This window comes from Achroia grisella, unplaced genomic scaffold, assembly GCF_030625045.1.
Source record: "Achroia grisella isolate CSIRO2021 unplaced genomic scaffold, CSIRO_AGI_Agris_v1 utg512, whole genome shotgun sequence".
NCBI classification, from domain to species: Eukaryota; Metazoa; Arthropoda; class Insecta; order Lepidoptera; family Pyralidae; genus Achroia; species Achroia grisella.
The window spans coordinates 282,698-296,799 of NW_026712906.1; the positions used below are offsets into that span (position 1 = coordinate 282,698).

Genomic DNA, 14,102 nt, shown 5'->3' on the forward strand with positions numbered 1-14,102 from the left:
GTCCTCGTAAATACTACGGCGATAGAGAACCAAAATATAAAGGTCGGCTCGAAGACCAAAATATGAAGGTCGGCTTGAAGACCAAAATGTTCCTTCAGGAGACCAAGATGACGAGCAAAAATAAAACGGCACCGTTGTAGTTGAAGAATATTTTTGTATTGAATTGTCTTATGTCATATAAAAACAATATAATATTATAAAAAATATAGACAATAAAAAGGTATATAAAATAGTTTCCAATAATCTTATTTTTAATAAAAACTATGTGAATAAAATTATACGAGTTGAAAACCAGAAATTAAAGGCGCCCGAATTTTAAAATCTAAGACGCTGCTTGATTATTTTTCTGACTTATAACCAGTCTACTACCAGGAACTACAAAAACTAGGACATGTCCTGGGAAAACAGGAAGGTTGGCAACTCTAGTATAATGCTGTATCTTAATGGAGTAGTTAAACACTTACAATTATCATTATGTACTTCAATAGATAAATTTTATAATCCAATCAAGTAATCGATGTCTATCAAATGAAACTGATCACAAATAGAAAATGTATATTTTCCAGCGTAAATCGATAGCACGCTTGAGTAAATGAGGTTACATATGAGAGTAATCGGGCGCGTCCACACTATCGCATCAAAGAAAATACTCGTCAATGGACTCATCGGCATGGAACGGAAAGTAGCCACACTTATACTACTTGCTAATATAACTGAATATGTTCAGTATCATGCACTTTATTATATCAGTGATTGATTCGAATAACAACATTTACCTATCTATAAGCAAAAGTTATTTTTAATTAAAAATTAAAAACAAACAATGGAAATGCATCGCTTTTATCAAACAGTAGTACATACTATTTGGGATCATTTTACGAAGACAAATTAATAAAAAGTAGATATAAGTATGTACAATATTGTAAAACCTTTTTAGTTATTGTAGTCAGCAAATATATATATTCAATACACAAATAAATTATATCAAAGAATACTGAACTTCTTTATATTTTTGTTATGTGTATAGAACATAAGTTCTTTACAAATAACAAAATTATAAAATACTGTCGAGGCAATAACTGTCTGTGTGTCTATTTTTTTAGAGATTCACGTAATAATTACTTAAAATTTACGGTTAATATTAAATTTGCTTTATGTTGTTAAATATGGTTTAAGATGTAGGCTAAGAGTTAAGTAAAAAATACTCTCCTAAGTGAGGTAATAATTAATGTTGTGAAAATTAGCAATAAGTCACTTAGAATTTTATTAATCAAATAATGAATGGCATCATTGTAGGTTTAATAATAATTGTCGTTTGATTACCATTAATAAATAGCTATCTACAAATATACACGCGTACAGCCACGGGTTATTAGTATAAAATATTACTTACTAAAATCTGAGTCTAAGTGTATATGCATGTTAACGACATTAACAAATTATTGCTATAAATTATCTTCTCGAGATACCTACCTATTTAAATATCATTGAATAAAAATAATATTACAGTGATCTATTGCCTCACGACTCGTGACATAACTGAGAAGCTTATCATCAAAACAAGTCCAAGTCGCGGCATCAGTCGTAATCCGTGATTCTCGATCAAGCGTTGAACACCACCCAAAGTTGTCTAGTCAAGATGCGTCTGCACATCACGCACGTGCACCCGTCACGCATCACGGACACTAAAACTGGATAGTCGCTTAGTTTCAATGTGGACCCCGTGTGATACGCACGCTCAGACGTATTCTATATTTCCCGCGGATTCGTGACTATGAAAAATTATATTGGTGGTATACATGCATCGGGACATTCGACTGTGTGAACGACATCAGCAAATATATAAGCGCCACTGGAGTAATTAATTCGTAAGTATATATGTTAGGGCTTTGACCGAGTCGCATCGGATCCAGCTTCAGGCTAAATAAGAATAACCCGAGCCTATCTGAAGCGAACCTGTTGTTCACCTTGTTTGTTAAGATCGACGAACTTTTGTTAGGATGATCTGCAGGTTTTTCTTGTGGCTCTTGGTAAAACGAACACTAAGTCAATATTGTGAACTTTTTCAATTCAGTTATGCTATAATTAGACAAGATTCTCTACTTAGATTAAACCAATAAGAAAAACTATTAACTGTTCAATGATTTTACTTGATGCATATACATTTTTACATAAAAATATAACAATCAGAGTAAGACCTGAAATGTGTCTATCTAATTTCACGCCAGTTCCCTTACGAGATAGCATGAACGAGCGCTACTGAATTGAAATTCTTAAATAGAACTCATATTTTAATCAGTTTTATAGCATTGGAGCCAGTGGCAGTCAAATTTTTCGTTAAATAAATTTAATATTTTATGAAACAATAGATTTTATTAAATATTAATCATTCGTACCTAACTATAATGATTGCATATGCTGTATATAAGATTTCACAGTTATATATGCATGTTCCAATAAATTAGAATATCTCTGTGTCTAAAAATTTTTATTCATCATCTTACAGCCGTTTAAGCGTGATAGAGCCAACAAGGATTAAAAAAGCATACAAATCTCTTGTATAGTTTGCACTTGCAATATTAGTAAGATAAAAGAATAGAGATTAATAAAATATGTACTCTTACCTACCACCATACTATATATACTTATGTATATGCGAAAACAATGTAACGTAAGATAAATTACTGTATTGCATAAAATAAAAAAATATTGATAGAAACAAGTGTCAAGCTGTCTCTGCCAACGTTTTGGAATAAGGCCGTAGGGATAAGAACGCCGAAAACTCCTTTCGGTTAATATTAATTTTTATATTTACCATGCAATATTATTTAAAACACTTGATATCAATATAATAAATAATGACTATATGTAAATAGCGTTTAATGAGACTCGTTACTCTTTTACGTCAACGCACGTTAGTCACGATCCATAAAGCAGCTCCTCGATACGCTACATATTATTATAATAATAAAAATAAATAATTTACCGATGAGACAATGTTTTCTTGACGATCTGCACTGTAATTTAGACTTTTACTTTATTTCCATTTTTAAATAGACGAGTTTTTATTCGACTGTATCCTTTAATTTAACAATGGACTTGTGATGAAGAGAGAACACACTCTATTAGATAACGGTATAATAACGAAATAATCCACAGCTGAACTGTCGCAAAAAATATATAAATTTATCTCTTAACGCTATTGTACTAATAAGTAATATTAATTATAAAACAACTCCATTATGAGATCATATTCCGACCTGGCAAGAAATATAAAATATTGTTCCCATAAATTATGAAGGTTCTATTAACTTTTGACCAGTGACTCTAATATAACTACAAATATTTTTTTATTGAAAGTTCCAAAAATTCCAACGAAAAACAAAATTTGTTTACAATCTAATATACTCATGTTTGTAGGTACTAGCGTGCCCTGGTCATATATAACAATATGCAGCTACTCCATAAGAAATATTGTTATTGAGGTCAAGTTTTGTGTAATCCGCGCATGGGTAGGTATATAGGCCTAGTGCAGTCGCGTGCACAAATATGCAAACATTGTAGCACTTTGTCTTGACAGTATTGACAACTCAAACTAGTATAAGAATCTATTAATAAATATAATGAGAAATTAAATTCATCAAAGCAACAAATCTAGGTACTAGGTAACCTAGGTACATATAAATAAAATTGGAGTGTCTGTTTGTAATATTGAAATAACAGTTTTTTACTACATGCATATGAATATAAATACGGTACTTACATCAAAATAACATTTTTTACAATTTTTGTCTGTCTGTTTGTTCCGGCTAATCTCTCAAATGACCGATTTTGACGGGACTTTTATTCGCAGGTAGCTGATGTAATAAAGAGTCTAAGTTACCTAAGTTACTTTTATTTTAGAAAAATAAAGTGAAATTCCACGCGGATGAAGTCGCGGGAACAGCTGGTAATTATATAAAAATATAACTACTAATAATCTCATCTAAGTCTAATCCAACTTAGATTGGTTGGATTAGATGAGACTATTAGTAGTTATATTTTTATAACTAAACTTAAAATAATCATTTAATGTTCTAAACAAATACACTACCAAAAACAGAGTGACACAATAAACTGATGGGAAAAGATTTGGACTTGTTAATGTAATTTCACCATAATTTCTTTTCACCTATTGATAATTTTTAAAAAATATAAATATTCACGATTTGTTTGCTCCAAGTCCTTTTCTAAAATACATATTGTTGTACTATTTTAATCTGGATGCACTTTTAACCACAGAACTACATTTTAGAAACAACCTATATGGCTTGGCTTCTCTTAATATTAGATAATTAAAATTCTTATACTACACTTATTATTTTGGCTTATAATTACGTGCGATTAATATTACCTAATATAATTATTATATCATGTAAATATTGATACATGAAAAATATATTACATTAATAGTAAAAATACACACACTACTATGCGTTTGAGACAAAAATATTTAATATTTTACAATAGAATCTTAATATTGTTGAAACTTTAAATTTTAATTACTATGGTCGAATACCGACCAATCAGTGTCGAGACTGTGGAATCAGTAGATAGTTTATATTATTTATTAATATTATTATTATATTTACAAATAGTCCTAGTACACCTACTAATACTTGGTAGAGTCACGAAACTGGCTAACTTACGGTCAATTCGTTTAAGTTCCATAGTTCGTTGAATGCCGTTGAATCCGACAATAAAACGTCAAATGGCGGTGCAGTCACAAAATGGCTTCACTTCAATATATCAAAATCTTTACGACTAACTCGACTTTACAACCCAACATGGCGCTCGCTTGAACCGACCGCCCCATACTACTCCATAATAAAGCATAATAATGGCCTTCCTATAGTAAATCATTCTAATTTAAATCACGCTCTTGCACTATCTATAATATACAGCAAAATGGACCGAGGACCATGTTACATACAGCATCTATAATCTATGGTTTATGCTTTGTAGAGCCACAGCCTACTGTAAAACGAGCGGTTGCGTAACTTTGTTATGTAGTCGTCAAATTAACATAAACTTAAAATGCATCCGAGAAAATGGGAGTTTAGATCAGCATGATTTTCTTATTTTTATTTAAATTAACATAAATAATAATATAAGGTAACATGTATGTACATATATATGTAGTAAGAGGATGTATCTATGTAATGACATGAACAATTTAGAAAGAATGCTATTTAATTTAGCTAAAGTAGCCTCTTATTAAAATCAGTACATATGTTATATATTTATAGAATATAAAATTCTTTATTCAAGTAGACTTAAATTTATGCACTTTTGAATAGTCATACTTATTTTTTTAATCTATAGCTCATTTGGTTGTTTATCATATGAAGAACGAGCAAGAACCTTGCGTGTTGCTCTTTTAAACAATTGTTATAATATAACATTTTTTATTTAGATACATAATACAGGAAATAGTTTATAGATTTATTGCAAGTAACCGCATATGGCAATACTTAAACAAAATCTAAAATAGAGTCATTTAACTGTTATACACATGCCTGTGTATATTTTCAACTAATAAACAATAAAGGTATAAAGTTATCCCCAGCGATTTAGTAGCATATTTCTTTCTATCAAATTTCATAATATTTTAATAAACATGGTTACTGAGCAGTCGTGTTAGTAATCGTTTAATTTCAATACAACAAAGCAATTGATATTGTCACGAACTAATTCACCATATTCTTAATAACGTAACATTTTGCAACAAAAAGTCGCTTCAAATGTGCAATTATTATCAATTCTTGCTTTTCTCGTGTCATTTACAAATCAATGGCATGTGCGATTACATTCAGATTGATTATGTTTTTGCACGACTGTGCAAACATGAGCACCAAATTATATCATGTGTCTAATAATGATTCGTGATTATTTTTATAACATTTTCACGGCTAAATCATGGTTCGAATTGAAATTTAATTGTAATGAATTTGGCAAGTGGCCTTGATTAAATCTTTACTAAACAACGAACATCTTTTGTATATACATACATCTCATCTTCTACCATTAAGTCGTATGCCGCGTCACCAATCACTGATATTAACGTTGGTAATTGTAACTCCGGTTTTATATTGTTCACGACAAAATACATATCCAAACGTTCACAATATGATCTCCAATTCCCGTCGTCTAAATTGAATTCACTTAATTTTCCTATCAACATCATAATTTTCCATTTTTTTATCCTTGTCGCCACTGTTAAATAATAACACGGGAGTGTTTGAGCTCGTTTATTATACAACTAGCCGTTACATGAATTGTTGCTTACCCTAAACTTATTATTAACATATCTACCTACATTATTACTAGGTTTCCTTTTAATTATTATATTTGATTGATTTAGACAAAAACAGTAAGTGGTATTTGTCGCAAAATTTTAAGGAACATAAAAGGGAAGACAATTTTGACAATTTAACTAAAAACAAACAACTCATACAAACTTCTATAGTATAGTAATAAATATGTATAATATGTACGAGTGCACGTGGATATTGGCTAGGTTTGTATTTTGTAATATATACAACGGCATACTACATGGTGTAGGTGCGCATTAGGTAGAGAGCAGCATTAAGAACTATTGAGTTTTTTTATACCTACCACTAAAAACACTTGATAGTGAGTTAAAATTTGCAGTAACACTGGTATTCTAAAATTAATTATAGACCTAAAACGAAATATAACGTGTAGCACATTATGTTTTTAGTGGGATACGTATCTATCATTACGTGTCCATATTAGATTGTTTTAGAAAACATATTACATTAGAGATGTACCTACAGTAGCTTTTGTAATTGCAGTTTATTAATCTATGTATGTGTATCTCTTCTCTACGTATTTCACCTTAGATATGTATTGTATAAGTATATAATAAAGGAATATAAACATATAAGGCATTATATGTTATAATCACGATTATAAAAATAGTAGAATAGTTACAGAATTTTAATATGTATATCTACACTTTATAAAACAACTTAAACATAGTTAATCAACAAAATAGACTGATGTCTTTAAACGTAACTTGTGCAGGAAACACTATTAAATAATCTTCGCATATTACTTTCTTATGTATTTCATTTGATTATAGATATTCAGGGGCTACTAAAATAAGTAGATAACTTTAGATAGCTCAGAAACAATGTATCAGAGCAATATGTAATGTTGACATAGTTTTGTACATGTTGCCGACCACTTAGACATGCCTATTGAATAGCAGCAAAAAAATACAAGATGTATGGAATGGAAAAATGGAAAATGAAATGAAAACACTGCCTTCAAATGTGTTCAAAGAAAGTTAAAAAGATGATACTAACGGTATTTTGTTCTATTGAAATTTGTAATTGTCAAGAAAATATAAGAAATTTATTTCTAGTCTAACGGTATGGTGATGGACATCACCTATAATAAAACGGCAGCAGCTGTCTCTAAGTACCCCATCTGGCGTTACAGTCGTGAATATTTTTATCAACTCTTCTAATTATCAACTTCCGATTGCATCGATTTCGTAATTGACAGGTTTTTCAAGTTTCGTACAGTTCACTATGCGTACGCACACGTAACTGTTACAATGGTCTAATTTTAGATTATGTAATAATGACTGTTCGACATAAGAATAGACATAAACCACTTTTATTGTTAAATCTATTCTAATAATAGGTAGTAGGTGAATGAATTGTCTAATTGTTACAGTATTACATGAGAATATTCTTACAAAATAATATTTTTTATGTACTTAACTGGATGGCAAAACAAGCTGACGGCCTACATAGTGCATATATATATATAGGCAGAGACTATATTATCGCCTATAATTATACTGAATGGCACTACGTGAAAACCAGGAATTTAGGACCAATAATATTATAGAAATATACTAGTTATCTATTTTATTTTACCAGTCAAAATATATAAGTACAATATTAATCATTGCAAAGGACGCCACTCGAATGTGCAACGGGAAGAAAATTCTCAATTTCTTATAGAATGAGAAATACATTTCTAACAATGGAAGGACATTAATCGAAATTTTATTATTAAGTTGACTAATTATTTGTCCTATTTTATTATTAAATTGTCAATTCTTTGTCCTAGTCGACATGTATCAATTGATTTTTTACAAATGTATTAGTATTAACTGAAATAAAATAAGATATTGCATAGTATTAGTATTCCATAGGTTCTTCACTAATGTATTTAAAAGTAAGAAATAACCAATAATATATAATCAATCTGTATTGATAGCATACTTGTATAAAAGAATCGAGTCCATTCAGATTTGATGCTGATGACAAAGTATCGCATAGTTTACAACAGTCACACAATATATAGGACAGTCGGATAAAAACTCAATATTTACAGTGTAATTAGTAGTAACAATTTTATTTTCTCAAGTGTACAGATAGATATGTCGACCTAATCATAAAAAAACTGTAAGAGTCCTGAACAAGTTTTAACTAACTCGCCTTTTATATCTGTAGGTATAAATGCAGGTTTGCGCTATCTTAACTAATTAAGAGATAATTGGATGATTGTTTATCAATCTATAACTTTTATACAACTTTTATTATCTTTCTCTTGTGAAACAAGTTTTCTTTTATATCGTTTGCAATAAGTAGGTACATGCAAGGTACACGCAAGGCACGCTTGCTTGTTTTGTAAAATACCAATGTAATCTGAAACTATTTTCTGAACTGACGATAGATTTCACTTATCAGAAATGTTTGTAATAGACCTACATGAATGAAAATATTTTGTAGTGAAACAGCAAGTAGCAGTGTTTTTGCTGCATTCGTTGATGTCTTTTATTCGTTGTACACACACATCTCGATAGCATGAAGTTCGACGTCTTAGCTATTAAAAGAGTATTCACCGCACAGCATATATGTACCGTACCGTACTTATGTGTCAATTTTGGTGTTTTTTATAATGCTTTATTTCCGGTGGTCACTGGTTCGATCCCCGTGAAGTATATACATTTGTATTCGTGTACGTTGTACTGGCTGGTTATTTGCATTATGTATTTAAAATAATTACGTTGAGGTAAGATGGCGTTGTTTAGATGATTCATTGTTATTTGTGTAGTGTTGTTAATAGCTATAGACAACGATGACATTTTCCCATCTCTGCTCACCTACTTTTACATACCAGAAATAACATCTAACACTAAGCTACACGGGGATGCGTAAAATATTTGCATCACATAATGACGTGACGATGCAAGTGAAACAATACCACAGGAATGTGACGTGGCAGCAGCAAACAGCAGTTGAGTCTGAGTGCAATCATTTCAACCGAGTTTCACTCCGAGTATTCGTGCTGTTACTTTTACGCGCGCGGCCGCGCACGAACAACGCTCTGTTTCCCTAAGTCTCATTGTCTGCGACACCTATAGCTACTACACGAGGAGAGGAAACTTTGACTTTCCATTCTATGATGCTAGATAACCAATAGAGTACATGCAATAAAAATATATAATACCATAATAACTATCGACTGCAAAGATTCTATTTTTACTTGTAATATTACTTCGTGGATTTTGTGTGTAATTTAATTACTGTTATGTTTCTGCATGTCAATGCCATGGCAAAACACATCTAAATTGTCATCTTTGTATTGTTTTGAACATATAAAGAAATTATTACTAAAATTAAAAAAAAATACTATCAAAGATTTTTAAATACAAAATTACTAATATGGAATACCCATAAAAAGTATTTAAATAATCTGTTGTATGCGACATATATTTTTTATTGTCTGTTCTTCTTACTAATATTTTTGTTTTTATAACATTACGTACCATATTTTATAAGACTATAGTAGATAGATAGATATTGCTTTAAAAAAGAAACCGTCAACAAACATATACATACAACAAAGAAACATACCGTCAAGACTGTTATCCCAGAGGAATTTTCAACTAACGATGTTGTGTTGAACACCACAGTTGAAATGCCCACATTTCGTTAGGTACATTTTGAAATTATATATATACTGTTGTTACCACAGTTGTTATTTTAAAAAGATATATGTAGATATATAGCCATCCATGTTAAGTATGTAGATACTATGATCATGTCTATATAACTTTTATGCTTTACAGTATAGTAAAAAATCTGCCGATATTCGTGAGGAGCAAAATTAACAAATAGTTTTGATTCACAAACCTGGTAGGTATCTCCTATTGAGGTGAAAATTTCTAGAAACAACTTTTGATAATGAATGTCCATGTAATAAATGGATTACTCGAAATTTGATATCTTTAACGTCTGTTGTTAGGAAGGAGAGAGATTGTTAGTATTCCTGAATAGTGACCCCATTTTTAGCAACTTACCATTATCTTACACGCGATCGTCGCTGTAAACCATCCTGGATGAACTGACGATTGGTGCACCATTTTATTGAAAAAAAAAAAAGATGTTATGTGTAATGTAAATTAGTGAAGTAGACAAGGCTTGATATATAAAGATATTATGTCGAATTAAACTTACTGTAACAAGACGTAACGCAGATAACAAATAGTTATTTCATCTCATACCGTAATTTGGTAACGATCACAGATAGCATCAATATCATGGTACCGGGTACCGTTTTCGAGATCGTTTATATATACTCGCGCGATTGTTGGTTCGCTCCAAGTACTCCGTGGTTCACACCGTTACTTTAACACCAAATCTGCCTACACCTATTGTTGTATAGTATACAGTTGTGTACTTAGTTCTGTAGATACTGTGTACTGTTTCGGATAATATGTTTAAAGTCACGATCTTCTTTTGTGAACCAGTCTGCATAATCTCTCGGATGAATTAGGTACCCACTTTTAAGGTTGTAATGCAAATTTATTTATGCAACATCCACTTAAAGCAGTGCCAGTTGGATAATCTATTGCAATGATGAATAAACAACCAAGGTGATTTATTTTGTTTTGATGTCTGAACCTGACCTTTATCTAAAAGATTTTGGTACACGTACTTATATCATTATTTGCTGTATTAGATCTACATCGCAAATATATTATATAGAAATTCCAGTATCTCTTCATAAAAGTGTTCTGTTTATGTGCATGGTATGTATAATAATTTCTTCGCCAATTCTGAAGGGATTTTAATTATACTTATTGCAAGCATTCATTTCGTGCCACTAAAACAAGTCGCTTCCAATTTTTAACTGAAAACTGAATGTCTAATGCTTACGTTTATTATGTTCCAGAGATAACGAGCCGAGCGCGGATGTGTCTACAGCGAAGTTCAGGCGGCTGAGGGCCTGCGCGCCCTAATGGCTATAGTACGGGTACGCGCGCTGATGGTTATGGCGGCGCTAGCTGCGCTGGCATCTGCAAATGCGGCACGCTTCGGCGACCGCCTCGCCCCGCGTGTTCCCGCTGCTTATGCACCACGGAATGCGCCATCGGCACAACACTACACAGACGCGGAATACGAAGACACCTACGACCAAGAATACGATGAAGAGAATCTTTCTGTTGAAGAGGAAGTAGAACCACAACCTGAGACAGAATTGTCTCTACGTCGCCCGGCGCGCACTGAAGCACATAGGCTAGAAATGAGCACAGAATACTTCGTGATTCCAGAGCGAACTTCTTCATCGCTCCCTCCACCTACGCCCTCAAAAGTAGTTACACCACCACCCCCGCCAGCACAGTCTAACAACACCCTGGTGACAGCTATGCCTACACCTACGTTAGGTTTATTACGACTGGAATCTTGGGCTGTACCAGTATTAGCGCTAGCATGTGTAACCATTGCCACCCTGGGTGGCTTCGAAGCTTTCGTTGTATGGGGAGCCAGCCGTAAGGCTCCAAGTCAACGCCATTTATTACTAGGTCAGACGTTATTGTTTGGTTTGTTTTCATGCGCGGCAACAGCCGCACTATATGCTGTAACACCTACAGTATTTACCTGTGGAGCCGTGCGTTTTGGTACTGGAGTCGCATACGTGATTGTGTTTGCATCCCTGCTCGTCAAATGTGTATTTTTATTAAGTTTAAATGGTGGGGTGTATCTACCGGCAGCTTACCAAGGACTTCTTTTATTTTTTGCGGTAATGATACAAGTGGCAATTGGGGCACAGTGGCTTGGTGGCTCACCTCCCCGAGTAGCTTCCAGTGGCGTCCGATGCGACGCCCCTCTATCGGATCTGTTATTGTCGCTGTCCTACGCAGCATTTCTAATAGCAATAGTGTGCGGCGTAGCACTGAGATCACGGAGTATCCGAGATAATTATCGTGAAGCAACACATATCGCAGGAGCGGCCGGAGCAACAGCGGCCGTGTGGGTATGCTGGGTCGCAGCAGCACTAGGTGCGCCAGAACGTCATAGAGACGCATGTGTAGCAGCTGGTCTATTGGCAACCTGTGCAGTAGTTTTCGCGTTAATGTTTGCGCCGAAAGGCCGTCGATTAGCGGCGTTGGGTCGCGAGGGTCGATGGGACGCGGACCGTGAAGAAGGACTTAGCTCGCTGGGAGCCGGCGGCTCTGGTTACTCTCCATCTTTCTTTCACTTCAAGCCAGTGAAGTACGGCATGGTATCGGCCGCGGCACCCACGCCTGCTCCGCCGCCTGTGTTAGACCGCAAGGAACCGCCAGCTCAGCCAGCCGGTTAGTTAAGTATCTAAAGTGCGCTAACAGTAAGAACTAGCGCTTACGTGCACAATTTGACCGCTGTTTCTCGTGTTCTGTTCGCAGATCCATACGGAGCGATGTTCGCGAGTTCAACGCACCTACACTCACGCCCCCTGTGCTCTCCACCGCACTACCCTATGCACCCTTTAATGCACTACCAATACAATTATTCGCCTTATCACTACCTATTTCCGTCAGGTAATTATTGCACCTCACGCTTTCAAATCTTTGCAAATTAAACCTAAGAGAAATCATATGCTATGCTGATAATATTACTTTAAAGTAAACCTATCTTTTCTTTATTTAAGTACTCTTTATCTTATCTACCTAGAAACTATGGTAAATATTTTCAATATTGTAAATGAATAAAAATAATCTATCATAACAATTATGAACTTGTGACCACTGGACACAGGTCACACAAGAATATTTAAACTGATACTAAAATGGATAGATAAATTAGAAAAGGTTTCCTTCTCTTCCTCTGATATTTGTTCCTTTCTTATATTTTTCGGGATTCTTTATTTAGTCGTCTTTTAGTCCGTACGTTGTCTGATTATTATGCAACAACATGCAATTTCGTCTATATAAAATGAATTATATTACCCGTTATAAAATATTTTCTTAATTTTTTTACTTCACGACAGTATGAATTGTTTAAAATTTATATATTGTTAACCGCTTAAGTTCTCGTACATTATATCAATTTTTATTTAATAGTCTTTGAATTGCACCAACTTTATTGACAGTTTATGTGTTTGTCTACAGGCGTGATGGTGCGACCGGAGGAGGGCAACGTGTACACGAGCGTCGAGCCCACCTTCAGCAGCAACCCAAACGTTTACTTCCAACGTACGGAGCCGTTGCACGTCGGCATGATGTACTGAGCCCCTGACAAACCAGCGTTCCGACGCGAACAGTGGGATTTGGCAGCGCAGTAATGGCGCATTCGCTATACATAAACAAGCACCGAACACAACACATGTGCGAAGTGTGCGCACCGCCTCATACAAGGCCATACAGCCGCAACGATACGAGAAGTTTTCTGCTGCCGCGTAAAGTATACAGAACTAAGAATCTATGAAGATTACATAAAACGAGTGCAACATTTTTGCACTACTCTTTTTATTTCTAGTCATTTCACTTATACAAATTGTAACTACACTTATTGTATTTCATCTTCTATTAGTATAACAGCACGCCAAATACTTTATACAGCAGCAGTAAATGTGAATATGACTGCAGTTACTCAGAACAAAACAGACTTTATAAAATGATAATGTGAAGATAAAAGCTGTTTGTGATTTTAAAATAAACTTAACCCACCCTGATAATATCGAAAAACAGCTATCGGTATGATTACTTGATAGATAAGATTAATAAGAATAAGAACATTTAATTGTAAGTC

At 33.6% G+C, this 14,102-nt stretch overlaps 1 protein-coding gene across 2 annotated transcripts; it reads left to right on the forward strand.

Annotated features, from left to right (window-relative positions):
- Window positions 1-1,639: 1,639 nt before the first annotated feature.
- Window positions 1,640-13,935, forward strand: LOC131846740 (uncharacterized). Of its 2 annotated transcripts, none has more exons than XM_059196123.1 (4): window positions 1,640-1,872; window positions 11,266-12,670; window positions 12,758-12,892; window positions 13,463-13,935. In XM_059196123.1, the coding sequence occupies exons 2-4, from the start codon at window positions 11,332-11,334 to the stop codon at window positions 13,579-13,581; spliced, it is 1,593 nt and encodes a 530-aa protein (XP_059052106.1). In that variant the 5' UTR covers window positions 1,640-1,872; window positions 11,266-11,331; the 3' UTR covers window positions 13,582-13,935. The 2 variants fall into 2 exon arrangements, with proteins under 2 accessions (XP_059052106.1, XP_059052105.1); XM_059196122.1 differs by having other exon boundaries at window positions 1,640-1,868.
- The last annotated feature ends 167 nt before the right edge of the window (window positions 13,936-14,102 follow it).